At 37.3% G+C, this 19,162-nt stretch overlaps 1 protein-coding gene across 4 annotated transcripts in view; it reads right to left on the bottom strand.

Annotated features, from left to right (window-relative positions):
- The window catches only part of NKAIN2 (sodium/potassium transporting ATPase interacting 2), a 1,036,965-nt gene that overhangs the window by 162,812 nt on the left and 854,991 nt on the right, over positions 1–19,162 (bottom strand). For 2 of the 4 annotated variants that reach the window (XR_004248834.2, XM_032158200.2), the window contains exon 4: positions 5,832–6,032. The exons of 1 other annotated variant lie outside the window; for it this stretch is intronic. Coding sequence is in view for 2 of the 3 variants with exons in the window: in XM_032158200.2 (XP_032014091.1) it covers positions 5,832–6,032 (201 nt within the window). In the remaining variant the exon portion in view is untranslated. Of the gene's footprint in view, positions 1–2,458; positions 3,553–5,831; positions 6,033–19,162 lie in introns of those variants that run through there. One more of the 4 variants, XM_058435539.1, reaches the window with a different exon arrangement.

Genomic DNA, 19,162 nt, shown 5'->3' with positions numbered 1-19,162 from the left:
GGGTTCAAGCAATTCTCCTGCCTCAGCCTCCCGAGTAGCTGGGATTACATGCATCTGCCACCACGTCCAGCTAATTTTTGTACTTTTAGTAGAGATGGTGTTTCAGCATGTTGGCCAGGCTGCTTTCAAACTCCTGACCTCAAGTGATCCACCCTCCTCGGCCTCCCAAAGTGCTGGGATTATAGGCAGGCGTGAGCCACCAAGCATTAGCACTAGAATGAGACGGAATTAAGGACGATTCAATTTCTATGTTTTTTTCTCCTTAAGGTTTAAGGGTTGAAAAATATTGTTCTCTAAATAGAGAAGCATTGAAGGCTTTTCATTATAATGATGCCACTCAACTCCAGCAACTTTTTACATGCCACAATTTATATAATTATCTATAACAAAATTTATTTCAAATAGTCTACCAACTGACAAATCTATTAGGTCTTCCTTCAGTTTTAATGAAAGCGAAGAATTGAAAATTGCCCAATTTGCAACAGTAGTTTCTGGGAAGTATACCAAAAATACTACCAAGACATAACAAACAATTATTAATTATATTCCTACTTCTTTCTCCTATAGTCACCTAGTTCAAACTGGTGTATACCATAACAGTTTGGGAAATACTGAAATGTTATTTAATTTCAATATATGTTTTTTGACATAATATTTTCTATCCATTTAAGAAGTCATGTGTTTTGGGTATATTTTTTGTCAAATTGTCAAGTTGCAGATCTGGCTAATTTAGTTTTTGAAAAATGGCAAAATATGTAACTTTTTTTTTTTTTTTGAGACGGAGTCTTGCTCTGTAGCCCAGGTTGGAGTGCAGTGGTATGATCTCGGCTCAATGCAACCTCCACCTCCCAGTTTCAAGTGATTCTCCTGCCTTAGCCTCCTGAGTAGCTGGGATTACAGGTGTGCACCACCACGCCTGGCTATTTTTTTTTTTTCTTTTTTTGTATTTTTAGTAGAGATTGGTTTCACCATGTTGATCAGGCTGGTCTCAAACTCCTGACCTCGTGATCCACTGGCCTCGGCCTCCCAAAGTGCTGGAATTATAGGCGTGAGCCACCGCGCCTGGCCAAAATCTATAACTTTTAAATGAAGAAATCATTTTCTACTGTGAATCAATTCAAATCAAACTATTTTTTCCTTTAAAAGTCTGTTTAAATTTTTTAATTCAAATAAATGTAACAAAGGATATTCCCATGGCCATGGCAACCACAGCACTTCTGACTGCAGAGTAGCTAGGTTTCAGCTCATGCCATTGCCTACTCATCCCTTCTAAACTACACAAGTTCACAACTTAGATTTAACATGTAAACATGAATGGTAATATCCTAGGTATTCTGACATGGAAGTCAGAATTAAAATCTTAATAATAAAATCTTTGTGAATGTTTCTAGATTAAAAGAGGCATCGAACTGCAACATGCACAATAAGGCCACTCTCATGCATACAACATACACATCAGCTACATCCAAAGAAACACCCAGGTGCCATTCCCACCGCAACCTCAAGTCCACGTGGATAAAGAGTTTCAAAGTTTGGAAAATTTCTTCACTAACGGTATCCTCAGTAAGTCTTAGCCACACAAATGGCAAACATAAATTATTAACAACATAACTAAACACATCTGTGACTTTATTGACCCCAATGTATGTATTTTATCTACATTTTTTTCCTCAATCTGTTGAAAAATAATTTTTACCATTTCATGCACTCTACAAAATAGAGTTTTCTGAATAGGGAATAGATATAACTCAAGGAGAAACTGACGTTAAACTATTTTTAGCTATGAACCAGGTACCAGGTATTAGAAACTTTTCTAACTCATCCGTGGCTTCCTTGCTCATTTGTACACTGTTTCTAAGCCAACACTAATGGCTGTGGGAAAACAGAAAGCTTACATATATATATATATATATATATGTTTCTCTTAAATTGTTTTAAAAATTATTAAAACACACTCCCTTTTCATTGTTTTTATCACAGGAAGTAAAGTAGGATATGTGCATAATAAATGTGAGGCACATCCCTTTTCATTCCCCTCACCTGTGGCAGACATAGCTAATCAATCATGGCATCCTTTGCTGCTCAAGAACCCTGAATTTTTAGACTCCGGGAATCCATTATCCATCAGCTGCTGCTGGCATTCAGGTTGAAGACTATTTCCCAACCTTGGTATGAGAGCATGTTCATTGTCCCTATTTATTAGCTAAAATATCTTAGGAAGAGCTTTTAACCTATTCTGCTGCCCTCAGAGGACTGTTACACAATCAAAAGATTTAATTCATGTGAACATATTTTATAATCCATGCTGTTCCAATCACACATTGTTTGAAGGGATCCGATTAATTTTTTTGTAATGTGAACAATAATATCTCCCCAATTGATCTCCTCCTTGGCTCTCCCCACATACATTTATTTTATCTATTTTGAAAATGTGGATTTTTTTAGTTTTTGGTTTTATTAAAACTGTGCACACCTGTATTCCTTTTGAATGTGCTATCTGATGCTAACTAGAAGAAAAGATGGCTGGAGAAGGAGAAAGCTCAAAATATCACACCTGGCTCATCATTATGGTGTTCTGGCAGTTTTTTCTGCACTGCTGGAAGCTGTGTGATTAATAGCCCCTCGTCCCAATTATATGGATATTATACTTGTCTTCCTTTGGCTGTAGATTGGAGATATCTTATGTATGTGTGATGCAAATGTGGGCTTTGTGAATGCTAATTTCAAAATCAGCCAGGAGTTGATTGGCAGAAAACCGAACAACAGGGTGACCGGCTTGCCAGGGTTCAGGAATCCGTGAAAGAAAGGCTGAATGAGGGTGGAGAAAAAGAGCTGGAGAGATTTGGAGTCAATCAAGAGCAGTGGCTGAGAAAGCAGCAGTTTATGAAAGCAGATCTAAGCCAGATATCCTGGAAGGGAGGGCAGTTTCAAAGACTTGGATGAAAACAGTGAGAAGAGTGAGAGTTCAGCTGACTTTACGAAACTACATGGAGCTAAGAAGCCAAGATTATGCCTTAAACTGCATAAGCCATATTCTTTGTCTACCACATCCCCCAAATGTGCCTGTTTGCACCTGGTTTGTGCTCTGGGGAACCTTGCTGTATATTTGACTGTGACATCCTCAAGGTCAGAGGTCCTGACACCTTTGCTTCTCTAGATGCCAGAAGGAGACAAGCACTCAGGAAGTTTCCACTAGACTGATTTAATGGAACATTTGATTGTCAAGGAGATGATCTGGGTAACACAAAAGGGGAGAGTCAGAGATTTAAGACACTATTTCATCAATTAATCATTACATCGGTGATCAGAATGAAGATAGGAAATTTTGTTTGCAGAGCAAGTTGTTAAAGATAAGCCTTTTTGGTTTGCATTATAAAACTCGAGTTCAAATTTGCTAAGTTTTCTGTATAGCAGACGCATTTAACCCAAGCCTGGCTAGATAATAGCAAGCTCAAAAGTAGAAAATGTGTTGAAACTTCTCCAAGTAATGCCTTGGCTGTGCAGTTGCTAACTCCGGTGTTCCACAGTCAACATTGCAAAAGTAGTGCACCCCTAGAAAGAACAGGTGGAAAAGGTAGAGGTGAAGATGTCACATCCTAGGATGGTTTACTCAAACTATTCCTTCACTCCACTGAGGGGAATGCAGACAGGAGAAACAAGAGCCAGTAGAATGAAATATTGGTCACATCTGTTCTTAGGGATAACCCATCCATCTTCTTTGCACTCTAGCCACCTTGCTGTTACAAATGGTTTTTACTTAAGGAAAATTATTTTTTCTTTGGGTATGTATGTCAACTTCAACATATGCTGCCATGTCCAAATGTATTTTTTTAGCACATTCCCTATGTGTCAGCATTTTATGTAGCATTTAATAAATCTGTGAATCTAGTTTACACACACATACACACATAAACTAATTCAAATAACTCTATAAATAGTCATATACGAATATCCATGCACATAAACTGTATCTTCACTTCATCCTTAAAACATAGGTAGAAATTTTCCAAAATTTTGTGGGTACAGTAAAGATAGACAGTTCTACAGAAGGAATATTTTGTTTAAAACTTCCTTTTAATACATATATAAAGATACTTTATCTGACCTCAAATCACAGAAATATTTCACTTTTCTCATGTGATAATGATTACTTGATTTAAATGGATTTTAAAGAATGAAATGGCTACTTCCATCCTATCAAATCTAATTTATTTTTACTTCAGGATAAGCAAAATAAGCACTTTTAGATTTAAAACTATTACAGAAGAGCTTGTTAATTGGAAGGAGTGTCTATGGTTGAACATATTCAAGGGATATTACTTAGTGTTTTAGCAAAGAACATAATTCAAATGTTCTGGACATCATTTATGCTGATTTCCAGATAAACAGCCCTTCCTCTTTCCTGTCCATTCTGTGATTGGGTGGGACGGTGTGACCAATTCTGCACAATAAACTGTGAACAATGAGCCTTCCTCCTAAGCAGAAGCACGTGTGTGCCTATGTAGACCCTCCACAGCTATTATTGCTCTCTGGCACAGCAACCCATGATGATGGAGATACTGGCTACTCAACTAGCCTTGTTTCCTTACTGACAGTGATCAGTGGAGCCTCCTGCTGACACACAAGAAGAAACCTTTATGCCTTTTATTTACAGAGAATTTGGAAGTGTTTACTAACATAGCATACTTAGCTTCCTTAGTCTATCACAACACACACACACACACACACACACACACACTCCATTAAAAATATAACAAGGATATATTAGTTGTATCATCTAACACCCACACACTCATAGTTTTTTTTTAATTCCAGAAGAATTTTATGTTTCTCTGAATTGTATGCCACTCTACCCAGAAACTATTATTTATTGTTATCCAAGAACTGTGAGTCAATATCATTTCCAAAATAATTAACTAAAGAGGTAAAAAGCAGATTCTACTTGCATCATTTGTTGCTAACAATTTTAATACTATGCACATCAATTGCACATCTGCATAGAATCTAAGAAAAATATATGCAGTTCTGCATTTAAGATCTGTAATGAATAAGTGGATTCATGTGTCATAAAGGTGCTTTAATTTTATAAATCTCATGCTATTATGCAGTTGGCCTTCTTGAGAAAGAGGTGTTTTGATTTATCTCTTTGTCATAGTAATACAATGTTAAATCATGTATTTTATATAAAATAGGCATATGTTGTACACATATGTTATTTGTAAGTCCTACTGCCTCCTGGTAGAAGGAGGGTTTTCTTATTGTCACAGTACTATGAAAAATGGGGGCATGAATGTCTTAGAAGTAGAATCTATAGAAAATGTGATTTTTTTCTGGAAAAGAAGTGGGAGATTAAAGGTGATGGATGGTGCCTGGGAGAAATCTAGGAAGGAAGAAGGAGATAGGGCAAATGAAAAAGAGAAATCCCAGGGCTAGCAGCACAGCCAAAAGAAGCACTAAAAGAGAAAACAATTATTGAAATCTTATAATTTTGAGTATTGTAGAACGTCATGAAAAAAATCTCTGATCATCCCTTCAGAATCCTTGGAAAAGTCTACCAAAAGTCAAGTAATCACATCTTGACTGATTGGATTTCCTATGAAAAATGCTGATAATAACAAAGGGTATTTACTAATTGCTGAAGAAAATCAGCACACTAAGTCCAGAGGATGGTTTGGTTTAACCTGACAATTTCCTGTTAAAAGTCGCATTAATGAGGAAAAAGCAAAAAAGGCCACACTTTACCCACAGATTCCATTTGTGTGCACTGAGTTTGCAAAGAAATAAAACAACCCCAGAGGCACTAGAAGGAGCGGTTGGCTGTCAACACTTACTGCGAGGACAATCTGGAGGGAACTATGAGCCACTTCTATGTACTGGTACTCCAGCAAACACCCTGAGACCGTGATGTAGCGATGGTCTTCTGGGGCCCAGTCTGGGGCGGGTGTCACTGACGTCACCGTACATCCTGGTCCATTCTCCATCCACCAAGATCGGTGCATTGATATATTAAAAGTCAGGATAAGGTCTGTTTCCTGCAAGAAGGCAATTTATAAGGATGAGAATTACTTTATAAATGTTAGTCAGCTTACTTGGGACTGACTTGCTTTGACTTTCCCATTTGGAAATGTGGGTTTGTTTTGAGCCAGGAAACCAAGACATGAGTATGTGCCTCACTTGGATACTCAATTCAGAACTGACTTGTTGGTAATAATGGAGACACAATGGGAACACAGCTATCATTATCTAAAAGAATGAAGAATACCATGGCCCCAAGAAAGACAATCTTTTCTTTCCTAATACTAATTTCTTAAGAGGAATTAACAATTATATAAATTTTCATATAAAATATTTATAATATATTGGATGGTATCTTTAATTGACTTTTCTTCCATAATTTCAAGAATACTGGCAGAGAATTATGCTGGATTTAACAGACATCTGAGCCATCTTTGGCTCCTCTTTCTAATACAGTAACTATATTAGTTTGCTAGGGCTGCCATAACAACGTACCACAAATAGGGTGGCTTAAGAAGAAACTTATTTTCTCACAGTTCTAGAGGCCAAAATTCTAAGATCCTGGTGTAAGTAAGGTTCTTTCAAGGGGCTTTCTGTGAAGAAGAATCCATTGCATGCCTCTGATGGTGTGCTGGTAATATATGGCATTCTGTGGCTGTAGAAGCATCACCCTAATCTCTACCTTCATTTCACATGGCAATTTCCCCGGCTGCCAAGCTGTATCCAAATTCCCTTTTTTAAAATATGAGGACTCCAGTTGCATTGGCCTAGAGCCCACTCTAATGACCTCATTAAGTAGTTACATCTGAAATGATCCTATTTCCACATGAAGTCACATTCTGAGGTACTGGGTGTTAGGCCATAAACATGAGTTTAGGGGAGCGGGCACAATCCAAACGGTAACACCGAACTCTAATTTCTCTCTTTTTTATTTTATTTTTTGTTTCTCCAGAGGGTCAGTTCTAATTTTTCTCTTTTTTTAAATTTATTTACTTTTTCGGTATTTTCTCTTTTAACTTATGTTTGAGATTTCTAAAGATCATTTGAACCTATTGTCTGGATGACAAGTAAAATATTTTATTACTTCATACATTTATTTATATGCTTTCTATATTATTTATTACTTAGAAAATCAATTAACTACATATATTTTTAATAATTACATTTACCATAAAGCTATAGCCAAAAATAGCATTTCTTGTCCACAGTTCTTTCCATTTCATAGTACCCTATTGAAAGGCAACCACTTTCATTTTTTATAACTGTTTCTTTATTTACTTTTGTTTTGTAAATATCATGCTCATGTTGACATTATTTGTTTGTCATCTAAGTATTATCTCCTATTTATAGTATGAAACGTATGAAGTAACATTTTTAGAAATATTCCCTTTCTATTCCCCACCATTCTGTATAATTTTCTCTAAAATTTGGTTGTGTGAATATTACAAAATTTGCATTTCCCTGATGACATATGATGTTGAGACTATTTTCATATACTTATTTGCCATCTGTTTATCTTCTACAGTGAGAAGTCTGCTAAGATCTTTGGCCCATTTTTAAATTGGGTTGTTTGCTTTTTATCATTGAGTTTTAAGAGTTCTTTGCCTATTTTAGATTTAAAAAGATAAAAATTATTAAAATATAGATTAAAATACCATATATGGTAGTCTTTTATCATATATGTCTTTTACAATATTTTCTACCAGTCTATGGCTTGTCTTTTCATTCATTTGATAATACCTTTCAGAGAGAAGTTTTTAAATTTTAACTAAAGACAGCTTGTTAATGCTTTTTTTCATGGATCATGCCTTTGGTGTCGTATTTTAAAAGTCATTGCCAAATCCAAGTTCATCTAGATTTTCTCCTGTGTCATTTTCTAGGAGTTTTATAGTTTTGCATTTTACATTTAGGTCTTTGATCCATTTTGAGTTAATTTTTGTCAAGGACACAAGGCTTGTGTCTAGAATTTTTTTTCGCATGTGGATGTGCAATTATTCCAGCATGATTTATTGAAAGGACTATCTGTCTTCCCCTTTGTATTGCCTTTCCTCTTTTGCAAAAAACAGTTGACTGTATTTGTGTGGGTGGACTTCTAGGTTCTCTATTCTGTTCCATTGATCTATTTGTCTCTTCTTTTGCCAATACCACACTGTTTTGATTAATGTAACTTTATATTAACTCTTGAGGTTTGGTGTTATTGGTCCTCAAATTTTATCCTTTTCCTTCAATATAGTTTTGTCTATTCTGGGTCTTTAACCTGTCTATATATACTTTAGAATCGGTTTGCCAACATCCATAAAATTACTTGCTGGAACTTTGGGATTGTGATGAATCTATCGATCAGGCTGGGATTAACTGAAATCTTGAAAATCTTGAGTCTTTCCATCCATAAACATTGAATTTCTCACGATTATTTAATTATTTGATTCCTTTTAAAAGAATTTTGCAATTTTCCTCATACAGATCTTGTACATATTTTGCTAGATTTTGCTGTAGTTTGAATGTATCCCCCAAAATTGTGTGAAGGAAATATCCCCCAAAGCAATAGTGTTGGGAAGTGAAACCTAACGAGACATGATTAGGTCATGAGGACTCCATGGCTCACCAATGGACTAATGCTGCTATGACTGGGGTGAGTGGGGCTTCATTATCATGCAAGTGGGTTTGTTATAAAAGGGTGAACCTGGTTTTTCATTTCCTTTCTCGCACTCTCTGTGCCCTTCTACCTGGTGATGCCTTCTGCCATATTATAACACAACAAGAAGGACTTTGGTGGATGCCGGCCCCTTGATTTTAGACTACCCAGCCTCCAGAATTGTGAGAAAATAAATTTTTGTTTATTGTAAATTACCCAGTCTGGGGTATTTTGTCATAGGAGCCCAAAACAAACTAAGATAGAAAACTGGTACCGGAGGAGTTGAATGGTACTATAACGAATACCTGAAAATGTGGAAACGATTGAGAACTAGGTAATAAGTAGAGGCTGAAACAGTTTTGAAATGAACACTAGAAAAAGCTTGCATTTCTATAAATGGAGGATTACGGATGATTCCGGTGACAACTCAGAAGAAGGAGAGCTACAGGGAAAGTCTGAAACTTCATATAGATTACTTAAGTGGTTATGATAGGAATGCTGGTAGAAATATGGGCAGTACAGGCCATTCTGATGAGGTCTCAGATGGAGATGGGAAACATCTTATTGGAAATTGGAGTAAAGGCCATCCTTGTTATAAAGTGGCAGAGAACTTTGCTGAATTGTATCCATGCCCCAGGGCTTTATGGAAGACAGAATTTAAGAGTGATGAACCAGGTTATCTGGCAGAAGAAATTTCTAAGCAAAATATTACAGGAGTTGTGTGGCTTCTTTTAACTTCATACAGTAAAATCCAAGAAGAAATAAGTTATTTAAAGACAAAACTAGATTTAAATAAAAATGATTTAAAGGGAAACACACTTAGGGATTTAAAGGATTTTCAGCCTTGACCATCTGGTACAGAATAAAAGATCTTTTTTAGGAAAGAAATCCAAGGGTATGGCCAAGTACACATTTGATAAGGAGATCAGTATGGCTAGAAGAAAGACAGGTGTTATTCATCAAGATAATGGAAAATGATTCTGAAGGCATTTCTGTGATCTTTGAGGCTGTCCCTCTTATCATAGACCCAGAGCTGTAGGAGGGAAGAATGATTTTGGGAGAGAGGTCTAGGATGCCTTCCACAAGCTCCTTGACTAGGGCCACTTTGGGCCTCTGTTCCCTGTGTTTATAACTCTCTTCCCCACATTCAAAAGGCTCAGTCCTTGTCTCCCACAGCTGTGGTTTAAGCAGCCTCAAGTACAGCTCAAGCCACTGCTCCTGAGGGCTCAAGCTGTAAGCCTTGAGGCATTTATGTAGTGCTGACTCTGCAGACGTGCCAAGTTCATGAGCTATGGGGTTATGGCAGCATCCAGTAATCAAAGAATGTATTAGGCAGCCTGGGGCCCAGGCAGAAAGCTGCTTCAGGGGCAGAGTCACTAAGCAATGCTTAGTGGAACACAGGTAGTGAGGCTACTGCAGAGAGTCCTCACTAGGGCAAGGCCTGATGGAGCCACAGTAGTGGGGCCATCCCCAAGACCACAGAACTGCAGAGCTACCAGTCTGCAACATCCACCCGGAGAGCTGTAGTCATGACACCCTATCCTGTGAGAGCTGCTATACAGGCTGAGCCCAGCAAAGTATAGAGGTGGGGCTGCCTAAAGCCTTGGGGGCTTAACTCCTACCTCAGTGTACTAAAAAGGCGGGACATAGGGTCAAAACAGAGATTATTCTCCAGCTTTAAGATTTAATGTTGTTTGCCCTATTGGGTTTTGGACTTTATTGAGACAAGTCACCCCTCTTTTCTTACCTATTTCGCCCTTTTGGAATGGGGATGTCCACCTTATGTCTGTCCCACCATTGTAGTTTGGAAATAGATAACTTGTTTTGATTTCATAGGCTCAAGCTAGAGGGAATTTGCCTCAGGAAGAATTGTGCCTTGAGTCTCATCCATATCTGATTTAGATGAATCTGTCGACTTTGGAGTTTTGAGTTGGTGCTAGAACAAGTTAAGACATTGGTGTTATTGAAATCGAATGAATATATTTTGCATGTGAGATGAACATAGATTCTGGGGGGCCAGAAGTGCTATGGTTTGAATATGTCACCCCAAAAGCATGTGAATTTAATACCCAGTGCAACAGTGTTGGGAGGTGGGGCATAACAAGAGGTGGTTAGGCCATGAGTGCTCCACTGTCATGAATGAGCTAATGTTGCCACCATGGGAGTGGGTTTGCTACAGAAGGATGAGTTTGGCCTTCTTTTTGTTCTCTTTCCCCTCATATATCTCCCTTTCTTTTTGCCTTTCTGCCATATGATACCTTCTGCCATATTATGATGCAGCATAAATGCATAACTATAAATTATAAAATTATATATTACTCAGTCTGTAGTATTTTGTTACAGCAGCACAAAATAGTTGAAGACAAATTAATACCTACATATTTCCTTGTGTGTGTGTGTGTGTGGTAATATAAATGGTATTGTGTTTTAAACTTCAAATTCTGTTTACTGGTAGTACGAAGGAAACCAACTGGCTTTTGCATATTAACCTTGTATCCTGAAACTTTGCTGTAACTGCTTACTAGCTACAGGAGTATTTTGGGGGCCAATACTTGCAGATTTTCTACATAGACAATCATTTTATCTGTGAGCAAATATAGTTTTATCTCTTCCTTCCTAATCTGTGTAACTTTATTTCCTTCTCTTGTCTTGTGTTAGCTGCAACTTCCAGTAAAATATTAAGAGGTGTAGTGAGAGGGAATAACCCTGCTTTGTTCCTGATCTTAGTAGAAAAGCTTCTAGTTCTCACTGTTAGGATGTTAGCTATAGATTTTTTATAGGTACTCTTCATCCAGTTGAGGAAGTTTCTCTGTCTTAGTTTGCTGAGAGTTTTTTTGTTTGTTTTTATCATGAATGGATGCTGGATTTTGCCAAATGCTTTTTATACATCTACTGATGTGATGTACATCTATTGACATGATGTACATCTATAGATATTGTAATTTTTCTTCTTTAGTTTGTGGATGTGATGTATCACATGAATGTTGAACCAGCTTTGCATACCTGGGACAAATCACAGTTTGTTGTGGTGTACAATTTTTTTTATACATTCTCTGATTCAATTTGCTATACTGACTCTTATATGTTGAAAGTCTTTGCATCTGTGTTCCTGAGGGATATTGGACTACAGTTTTCTTTTTTTGTGTTGCCTTTGTCTGGTTTTGGTATTAGGGTGATGCTAGCATCATAGACTGTGTTACGAAGTTAGTGTCTCTGCTTCTATCTTCTGAAAAAGATGGTAGAGAATTGGTATAATGTTTTCTTTACATGTTTGGTAGAATCCACCAGTGAACCTATCTAGGTCTGGTGCTTTCTGCTTTAAAAAGAAGTTAATAATTGCTGATTCAATTTTTTAATAGATAAAAGCCTATTCAATTTGTCTACTTCTACAAGTTTTTTTAGACTGCATCTTTCAAAAATTGTTCCATTTTGTCTTTGTTGTTAAATTTGTAGATATAGAATTGTTAACAATATATCATTATTATCCTTTCTTGTCCATGTTATCTGTAGTTATATTCCCGCTTTCATTTATAATATTAGTAATTTTTAACTTCCCTCTTTTTTTCTTAGCCTAAAGGCCTAATGATTTATTAATCATTTCAAATAAGCAGTTTATAGTTTTGTTGGTTTTCACTACTGATTTCTTATTTTTAATTTTATTGATTTATTTTCTAATTTGTAGTAGGTCTTTCCTTCTGCTTACTTTGGATTTATTTTGCTCTTTTTTTTCTAGAGTGATAAATTGGAAGGTTAGCTTATTGATTTTAGATTGTTTTAATATGCATTCAATGCTATAAATTTCCCTCAAAGCAGTGCTTTCACTAATTCTACAAAATTTAAAAAGTGGTATTTTAATTTCCATTTAGTTCAAAATATTTTCAAATTTGTCTTGAGATTTACTCTTGACCCATGTGCTATTTAGAATGTGTTGTTTAATCTCCATGTATTTTGGGATTTTCCAGCTATCTTTTTTTTTTTATTTCTTCACATTTTGGGGCAGATTTTCATCATCTCTTTGTGGCATATCTATCACTAATTATTTTCAAACTGACCAATAGAACTGTAAGACTCATTCAATATTAATTTCTACATGGTCCAATACTTCAGGATCATTTAATGCCTTTTTTGTTTGTTTGTTCTTTTTCAGGTGAACTATGATTTGGAATCCTCCAGGCTTCGGCTTCTATCACACTCCATGAACTTGATGCACATAATTTAATGTAGGCCTTCACCCAATATCATCAGTTCTCTTGAATGTTGAACCCCCAGTTTCCTGGATCTGACCAACATGACCTTAATGTTCTATCAGCTCAACTAAACTTTAGAGAGATTTCTTCCTCAATATGGGCCTCTAACTTCCCTTTTCTTAGAGCATTTACTTTAGAAATTTTACAATTATCAATTTTTTCTCCCTATTTTTGAGATGTAAATTTTCTACAACTCAGGAATGTCTTTTTCAAGGACATGAGAGATATTCCTTTGAAATGTGATTGTGAAAAATGATAGCACCTCTATTTCAGTCTGTGTAGGAGAGTAGGAGCCTAACTCAGGTAAGTGACAATTAGCAAACTCAGATGGCCTAAACACATTCACCAACTTCCCCACTAATATACTCCCTACTGGTTCACATCAGCATTTAATAATCCTTCTGCTTTCTTTTCAGTGGAGCTGAATTCAGTCTCTCTACTGCAGTGGTCTTCTCTCCAATTGCAATTGTCTTGAATAAAGTGTTCTTTGCTTGTTTTACTTGGAGATGATGTCAGTTCAATATTGAAGTCTCTCTTCCCTACTGCAGTAGTTCAAATAAAATCCATCTTGCCATTCTTAACAAGTATTGGTATAATTACTCTTTAACATTTCTCATGTCTTTCTCTTAATTGGCTTCTTCTCTTGTTTTACAGAGCATGTTAGTCACTAGTTTCTTAAGTCTGATGAATGTGCTTTTATTACATTTTTATATTAATTGACTGATATTTTAGATGGACACATTTATACTGCTTGGTTAAATATGATTTTCTCTCAGAATCATGTGGAAATTTCTCTGTTATTTTCTAGTTTCTGTTTCTAGTTTCTGTTTTGCAGTTAAGAAGTCCAATATCATTTTGCTTCCCTACATTTTTAAAAAATGTAACCTGTTTCCATTCTTTCTTTCTTTTGGTATTTTGCATCTGTTTTTAAAAAAGCAATGATATATTTCCAAAACCATTGAAGAGTATAAAGGATATTATAATAACGTCATTATACCCACCACCCAGTTTCATTAATCCTTAGGCTATATTTGCTTGAAGTCTTTTTTTTTTTTTTTTTTTTTTGAGAGTCTCGCTCTGTCGCCCAGGCTGGAGTGCAGTGGCACAATCTTGGCTCACTAGACTCTCCACCTCCTGGGTTCATGTGAGCACGTCTGGCTAATTTTTCTATTTTTAGTAAAGACAGGGTTTCATTATGTTGGCCAGTCTGGTCTTGAACTCCTGACCTCAAGTGATCTGCCTGTCTCAGCCTCCCAAAGTGCTAGGATTACAGGTGTGAGCCACCACACCCAGACTGAAGTAATTTTTAATAGAATATTTTATACGATATAAATGATGCCTTCTCTGTACTTCTAAATATTACTTTCTTCACTTCTTCTTCAGGGATAATTACTATCATGATTTTAGAATTAGTGTTCACATGACTTTTTTTTTACAGTTTTCCTAAATATTTACATATCCATATCCATTAATAATATAAAATACACGGGGTATTTTTTAGGTTTTAATACATATATATACTCTACACCTTATTTTGATTTCCTTTAATATATTTGAGGTTTCTTGTTTTTTGTTTTGTTTTGTTTTGTTTTGTTTTTTTGAGATGGAGTCTTCCTCTGTCACCCAGACTGGAGTACAGTGGCATGATCTCAGCTCACTACAACTTCCGCCTCCCAACTTCAAGCGATGCTTCTGCCTCAGCCTCCCGAGTATCGTGGTTTACAGGCATGCACCACCACACCTGGCTAATTTTTGTATTTTTAGTAGAGATGACGTTTCACCATGTTAGCCAGGCTGGTCTCAAACTTCTGGCCTCAAGTGATCTACTCACCTGGGCTTCCCAAAGTGCTGGGATTACAGGCATGAGCCACTGCACCTAGCCTGAGGTTTCTTTATGTAGGAAATACATTCAGCTCCAAGTTCTGAAATTCTCTAAAGGAAGTAACTGGGTGTTTTTGTTGTTGTTGTTGCTGTTTTTCATTTAGCTTGTAGAGCATCTTTGGGCCTTTCAATATATGGGCCCTTTAATTACAGTCTAGAAAATATTATTGCATTATATCCTTAATTTTTCCCTCCCTTCCACTCTTTCTATTACTATAGGAAATTCTGTTGGTCAGACAGTTGACTTCCAGGACTGATCTCTCACCTTCTTATCTTTTCTTTCCCACTGTTTATATTGGTCATTTCTCTTTACTCTCTGAGATTTTCTTTATCAAGTCTTGCCAGTCTAGTAGTGAACTATTTAAAAATTTTTAACGTTTTGAACTTCTAAGAGCTAATTATTCTCTAGTTTTTTTTTTTTATATAGCTCTTCTTTTAATTGTGTCTTGGTTATAAGTTTTCTTAGTTCTCTGAATTATCAGTTTTAAAATTATATTTTCTACATTGCTTTTGCTTTATTCAAGTTACTCATCTTCACTAAATAAGTAAATATTAAAAACAATTATTGTCTATGTGTCATAAACAATATTCCTGCCCTTATGAATGTTTATTTTGGAATGGAGGAGATGGACAACAAATATATAAATATACCAAAATATCTGTACAGTGATTAATATAATAAGGAAAATAAATCTGAGTAAAGAAATAGAATGACCAAGAACTGGGTGAGGGTGAGGGAGTGGGTAACACTATTCTAGATATAATGGTAAGAAAAGATATCTCAGTATCTTACATTTGAACAGCAACCAGGGAATGAAGTGAAGGAGTGAACAGAGCAAAGATGAGAAAGAGCATTCCCAACATTGGGAACATCCAGTGAGGATGACTTAAAGATTTTCTATTATGTTTATTCTTATCTTTGACTTTCATGTTGGAGCCTTCCTTAAAAGTCTGGTGATCCCTGGTCATCTTTTCATATTAAATAGGAGGAGCTAAAACTTGATTGGTGCTTTGTTATACATTAGTGTGCTGGTCATTTGTTGTCTCTCACATAAGATGATGGGGCAGTGCCTTCCAAATGCTCTATCTATAGGAGTCTGTAGGATTTTGCTTTGGGTCCGCAAGTCTTCTTATGATTAGGTACCGGACCACAGCATTTTGGGGCTGAACTGGGAAGGAGCTGGTGGTCTTGCTACATAGTATGCAGTTTTTATTTTTTCAGTATGCAAATTTTAATTTAATCTTCTGTTTAGAAACTGCTGATGCTGACCTGTGCCTCAAGAGGCTTGCCTGTTTCCGGGAGAAGCATGATGTGGAGACTATTGGAAGAGGCTAAGGCAAGCTACCTGCTCCTTAAACAGATTGTTCAACCTATTCCAGTTTTCGGTCCTCTACCTCACACATTCCTTCCACTTCCAAATCCTGTTGTTAGAGGATGTTACCTGCCAAATTTGTACTTGGGAATCCTCCTCTGCATGTTCATAAGTTTTTGGGTTTTCCTTTCTGCTAACTCACTTGCCAATCCTCTATCTACTTTCAATCTTCTAAAAATTGCTGACACTTCTTGTTTCACTGTTAATTCTTTAACAACAATTTGTTGGTATTTTAGGATAAAATATAAGTAAGTGTATATCTTCAACCAGCTATCATTAAATGGAAAATTTCTGTTATTATTTTATACTTTCATCTATTTTCCTGTAGACATTTAAACAAGAAGTCTCTGTGCGTATGTGCACATATGCAATGTTTTAACTACAAAATATAAATTTCTTCATGTAAAACAGATAACATAAGGGTCTTCTTGAAGTCCCCTTTTAAATATAACAGGAATTCCTCAGTGTGATCTGTGCCATGTATATCAGCAGGTTACTTAATTCCTGTATGCTTTGTAATTTTCAGCTCAAAATTATGACTTTTGACACAAACCACAAGTCTCAATGTCACAAAATAAGGTAGAAAACCACAAACAAGCTGGGCACAGTGGCTCATGCCTTATAATCCCAGCACTTTGGGGGGCCAAGGCAGGCAGATCACGAGGTCAGGAGATCAAGACCATCCTGGCTAACATGGTGAAACCCCGTCTCTACTAAATATACAAAAAGTTAGCTGGGCATGGTGCCACATGCCTGTAGTCCCAGCTACTCTGAAGGCTGATGCAGGAGAATCGCTTGAACCCGGGAGGCAGAGGTTTCAGTAAGCCGAGATCGTGCCACTGCACTCCAGCCTGGGCGAGACTATGTCTCAAAAAAAAAAAAAAAAAAAAGAAAAGAAAACAAAAGAAAACCACAAACAAAATCCTTTACACTCTGGATGTATTCAGGATGTATTCATAGAAAACACATGAAAAAAGGACTCAGAATTGTTAAGATGATGAAAGTTTTAAATCTACAGAAAACTTTCATAATTATATGTTCACATCAGCATAGTGATAAAAAATCTTGGTGTTAATTTATTTATTCATCTCTCCTAGTAAATCTTCAAAAAGTTCAGATTAAAGGACCCCATTTTTGGTCATGTCATTTCTTCAAAATAACAAGGTCTGATGATGTGTTACATGAAAGCTGTTATTAGCACTAAAATTTGTTTCTGACAGGGCCTGTATGTATTCAGGTCAATGTAAGAAGCCTAATTGCTCAACAAATAATAAGCATTTGATTAAAAAAAAAAGTTGACAAGTAAATGAGAAAATGATACTAATGACATTTCAGAATTTCAATAAAAAGCTAAAATTTACTTTTCCAGCTTATGGTATTTGAAGAGCAAAGCACACACGCATGTAACTGTTATGATAGTAAGTAATGGGGGCTAGATTACAGAGATTTGAAGGTGGAGTGTGAGAGTTGCAATTTAAAAATATGAAATATTTTCTTAGATTTCTGGAGTTTTCTGTTACCTTCTTCTTTTAGAATAATATTAAAAATGGATAAGTTCTCATTTCTAGGCATTGTGGTTACTAAAAGGCTAGAAATGCACTTCTTATGAAATGGCAATAAGCCTAGAGTTATCAAGTTAGTTACACAAATATTAATAATTCCTAGGGGGTGGAGCCAAGATGGCCAAATAGGAACAGCTCTGGTCTACAGCCCCCAGCGTGGGCGACGCAGAAGAGGGGTGATTTCTGCATTTCCATCTGAGGTACTGGGTTCATCTCACTAGGGAGTGCCAAACAGTGGGTGCAGGACAGTCAGTGCAGCGCACCATGTGCGAGCCAAAGCAGGGCGAGGCATTGCCTCACTCGGGAAGCACAAGGGGTCAGGGAGTTCCATTTCCTAGTCAAAGAAAGGGGTAACAAACGGCACCTGGAAAATCGGGTCACTCCCACCCTAATACTGCGCTTTTCCAACAGGCTTGGAAAACGGCACACCAGGAGATTGTGTCCTGCACCTGGCTTGGAGGGTCCTACGCCCACGGAGTCTCGCTGATTGCTAGCACAGCAGTCTGAGATCAAACTGCAAGGCTGCAGCAAGGCTGGGGGAGGGGCACCCACCTTGCTTAGGTAAACAGGCTTGCATAGGTAAACAAAGCAGCCAGGAAGCTCGAAATGGGTGGAGCCCACCACAGCTCAAGGAGGCCTGCCTGCCTCTGTAGGCTCCACCTCTGGGGGCAGGGCACAGACAAACAAAAAGCAGGAAACTCTGTAGACTTAAATGTCCCTGTCTGACAGCTTTGAAGAGAGTAGTGGTTCTCCCAGCACACAGCTGGAGATCTGAGAATGGACAGACTGCCTGCTAAAGTGGGTCCCTGACCCCCGAGCAGCCTAACTGGGAGGCATCCCCCAGTAGGGACAGACTGACACCTCACTCGGCCAGGTACTCCTCTGAGACAAAACTACCAGAGGAACGATCAGACAGCTGAATTTGTCGTCTCACGAAAATCCGCTGTTCTGCAGCCACCGCTGCTGACACCCAGCAAAACAGGGTCTGGAGTGGACCTCTAGCAAACTCCAACAGACCTGCAGCTGAGGGTCCTGTCTGATAGAAGAAAAACTAACAAACAGAAAGGACACCCACACCAAAAACCCATCTGTACATCACCATCATCAAAGGCCAAAAGTAGAAAAACCTATAAAGATGGGGAGAAAACAGAGCAGAAAAACTGGAAACTCTAAAAAGCAGAGCACCTCTCCTCCTCCAAAGGAACGCAGTTCCTCACCAGGAACAGAACAAAGCTGGACGGAGAATGACTTTGACGAGTTGAGAGAAGAAGGCTTCAGAAGATCAGACTACTCCGAGCTATGGGAGGAAATTCAAACCAATGGCAAAGAAGTTAACAACTTTGAAAAAAAAATAGATGAATGTATAACTAAGATAACCAATGCAGAAAAGGGCTTAAAGGAGCTGATGGAGCTGAAAGCCAAGTTTCGAGAACTACGTGAAGATTGCAG

This window comes from Hylobates moloch, unplaced genomic scaffold (assembly GCF_009828535.3).
Source record: "Hylobates moloch isolate HMO894 unplaced genomic scaffold, HMol_V3 SCAFFOLD_2, whole genome shotgun sequence".
NCBI lineage: Eukaryota > Metazoa > Chordata > Mammalia > Primates > Hylobatidae > Hylobates > Hylobates moloch.
Note: the sequence above shows the minus strand (reverse complement) of the source record. Positions and strands in the feature narration are given on the sequence as shown.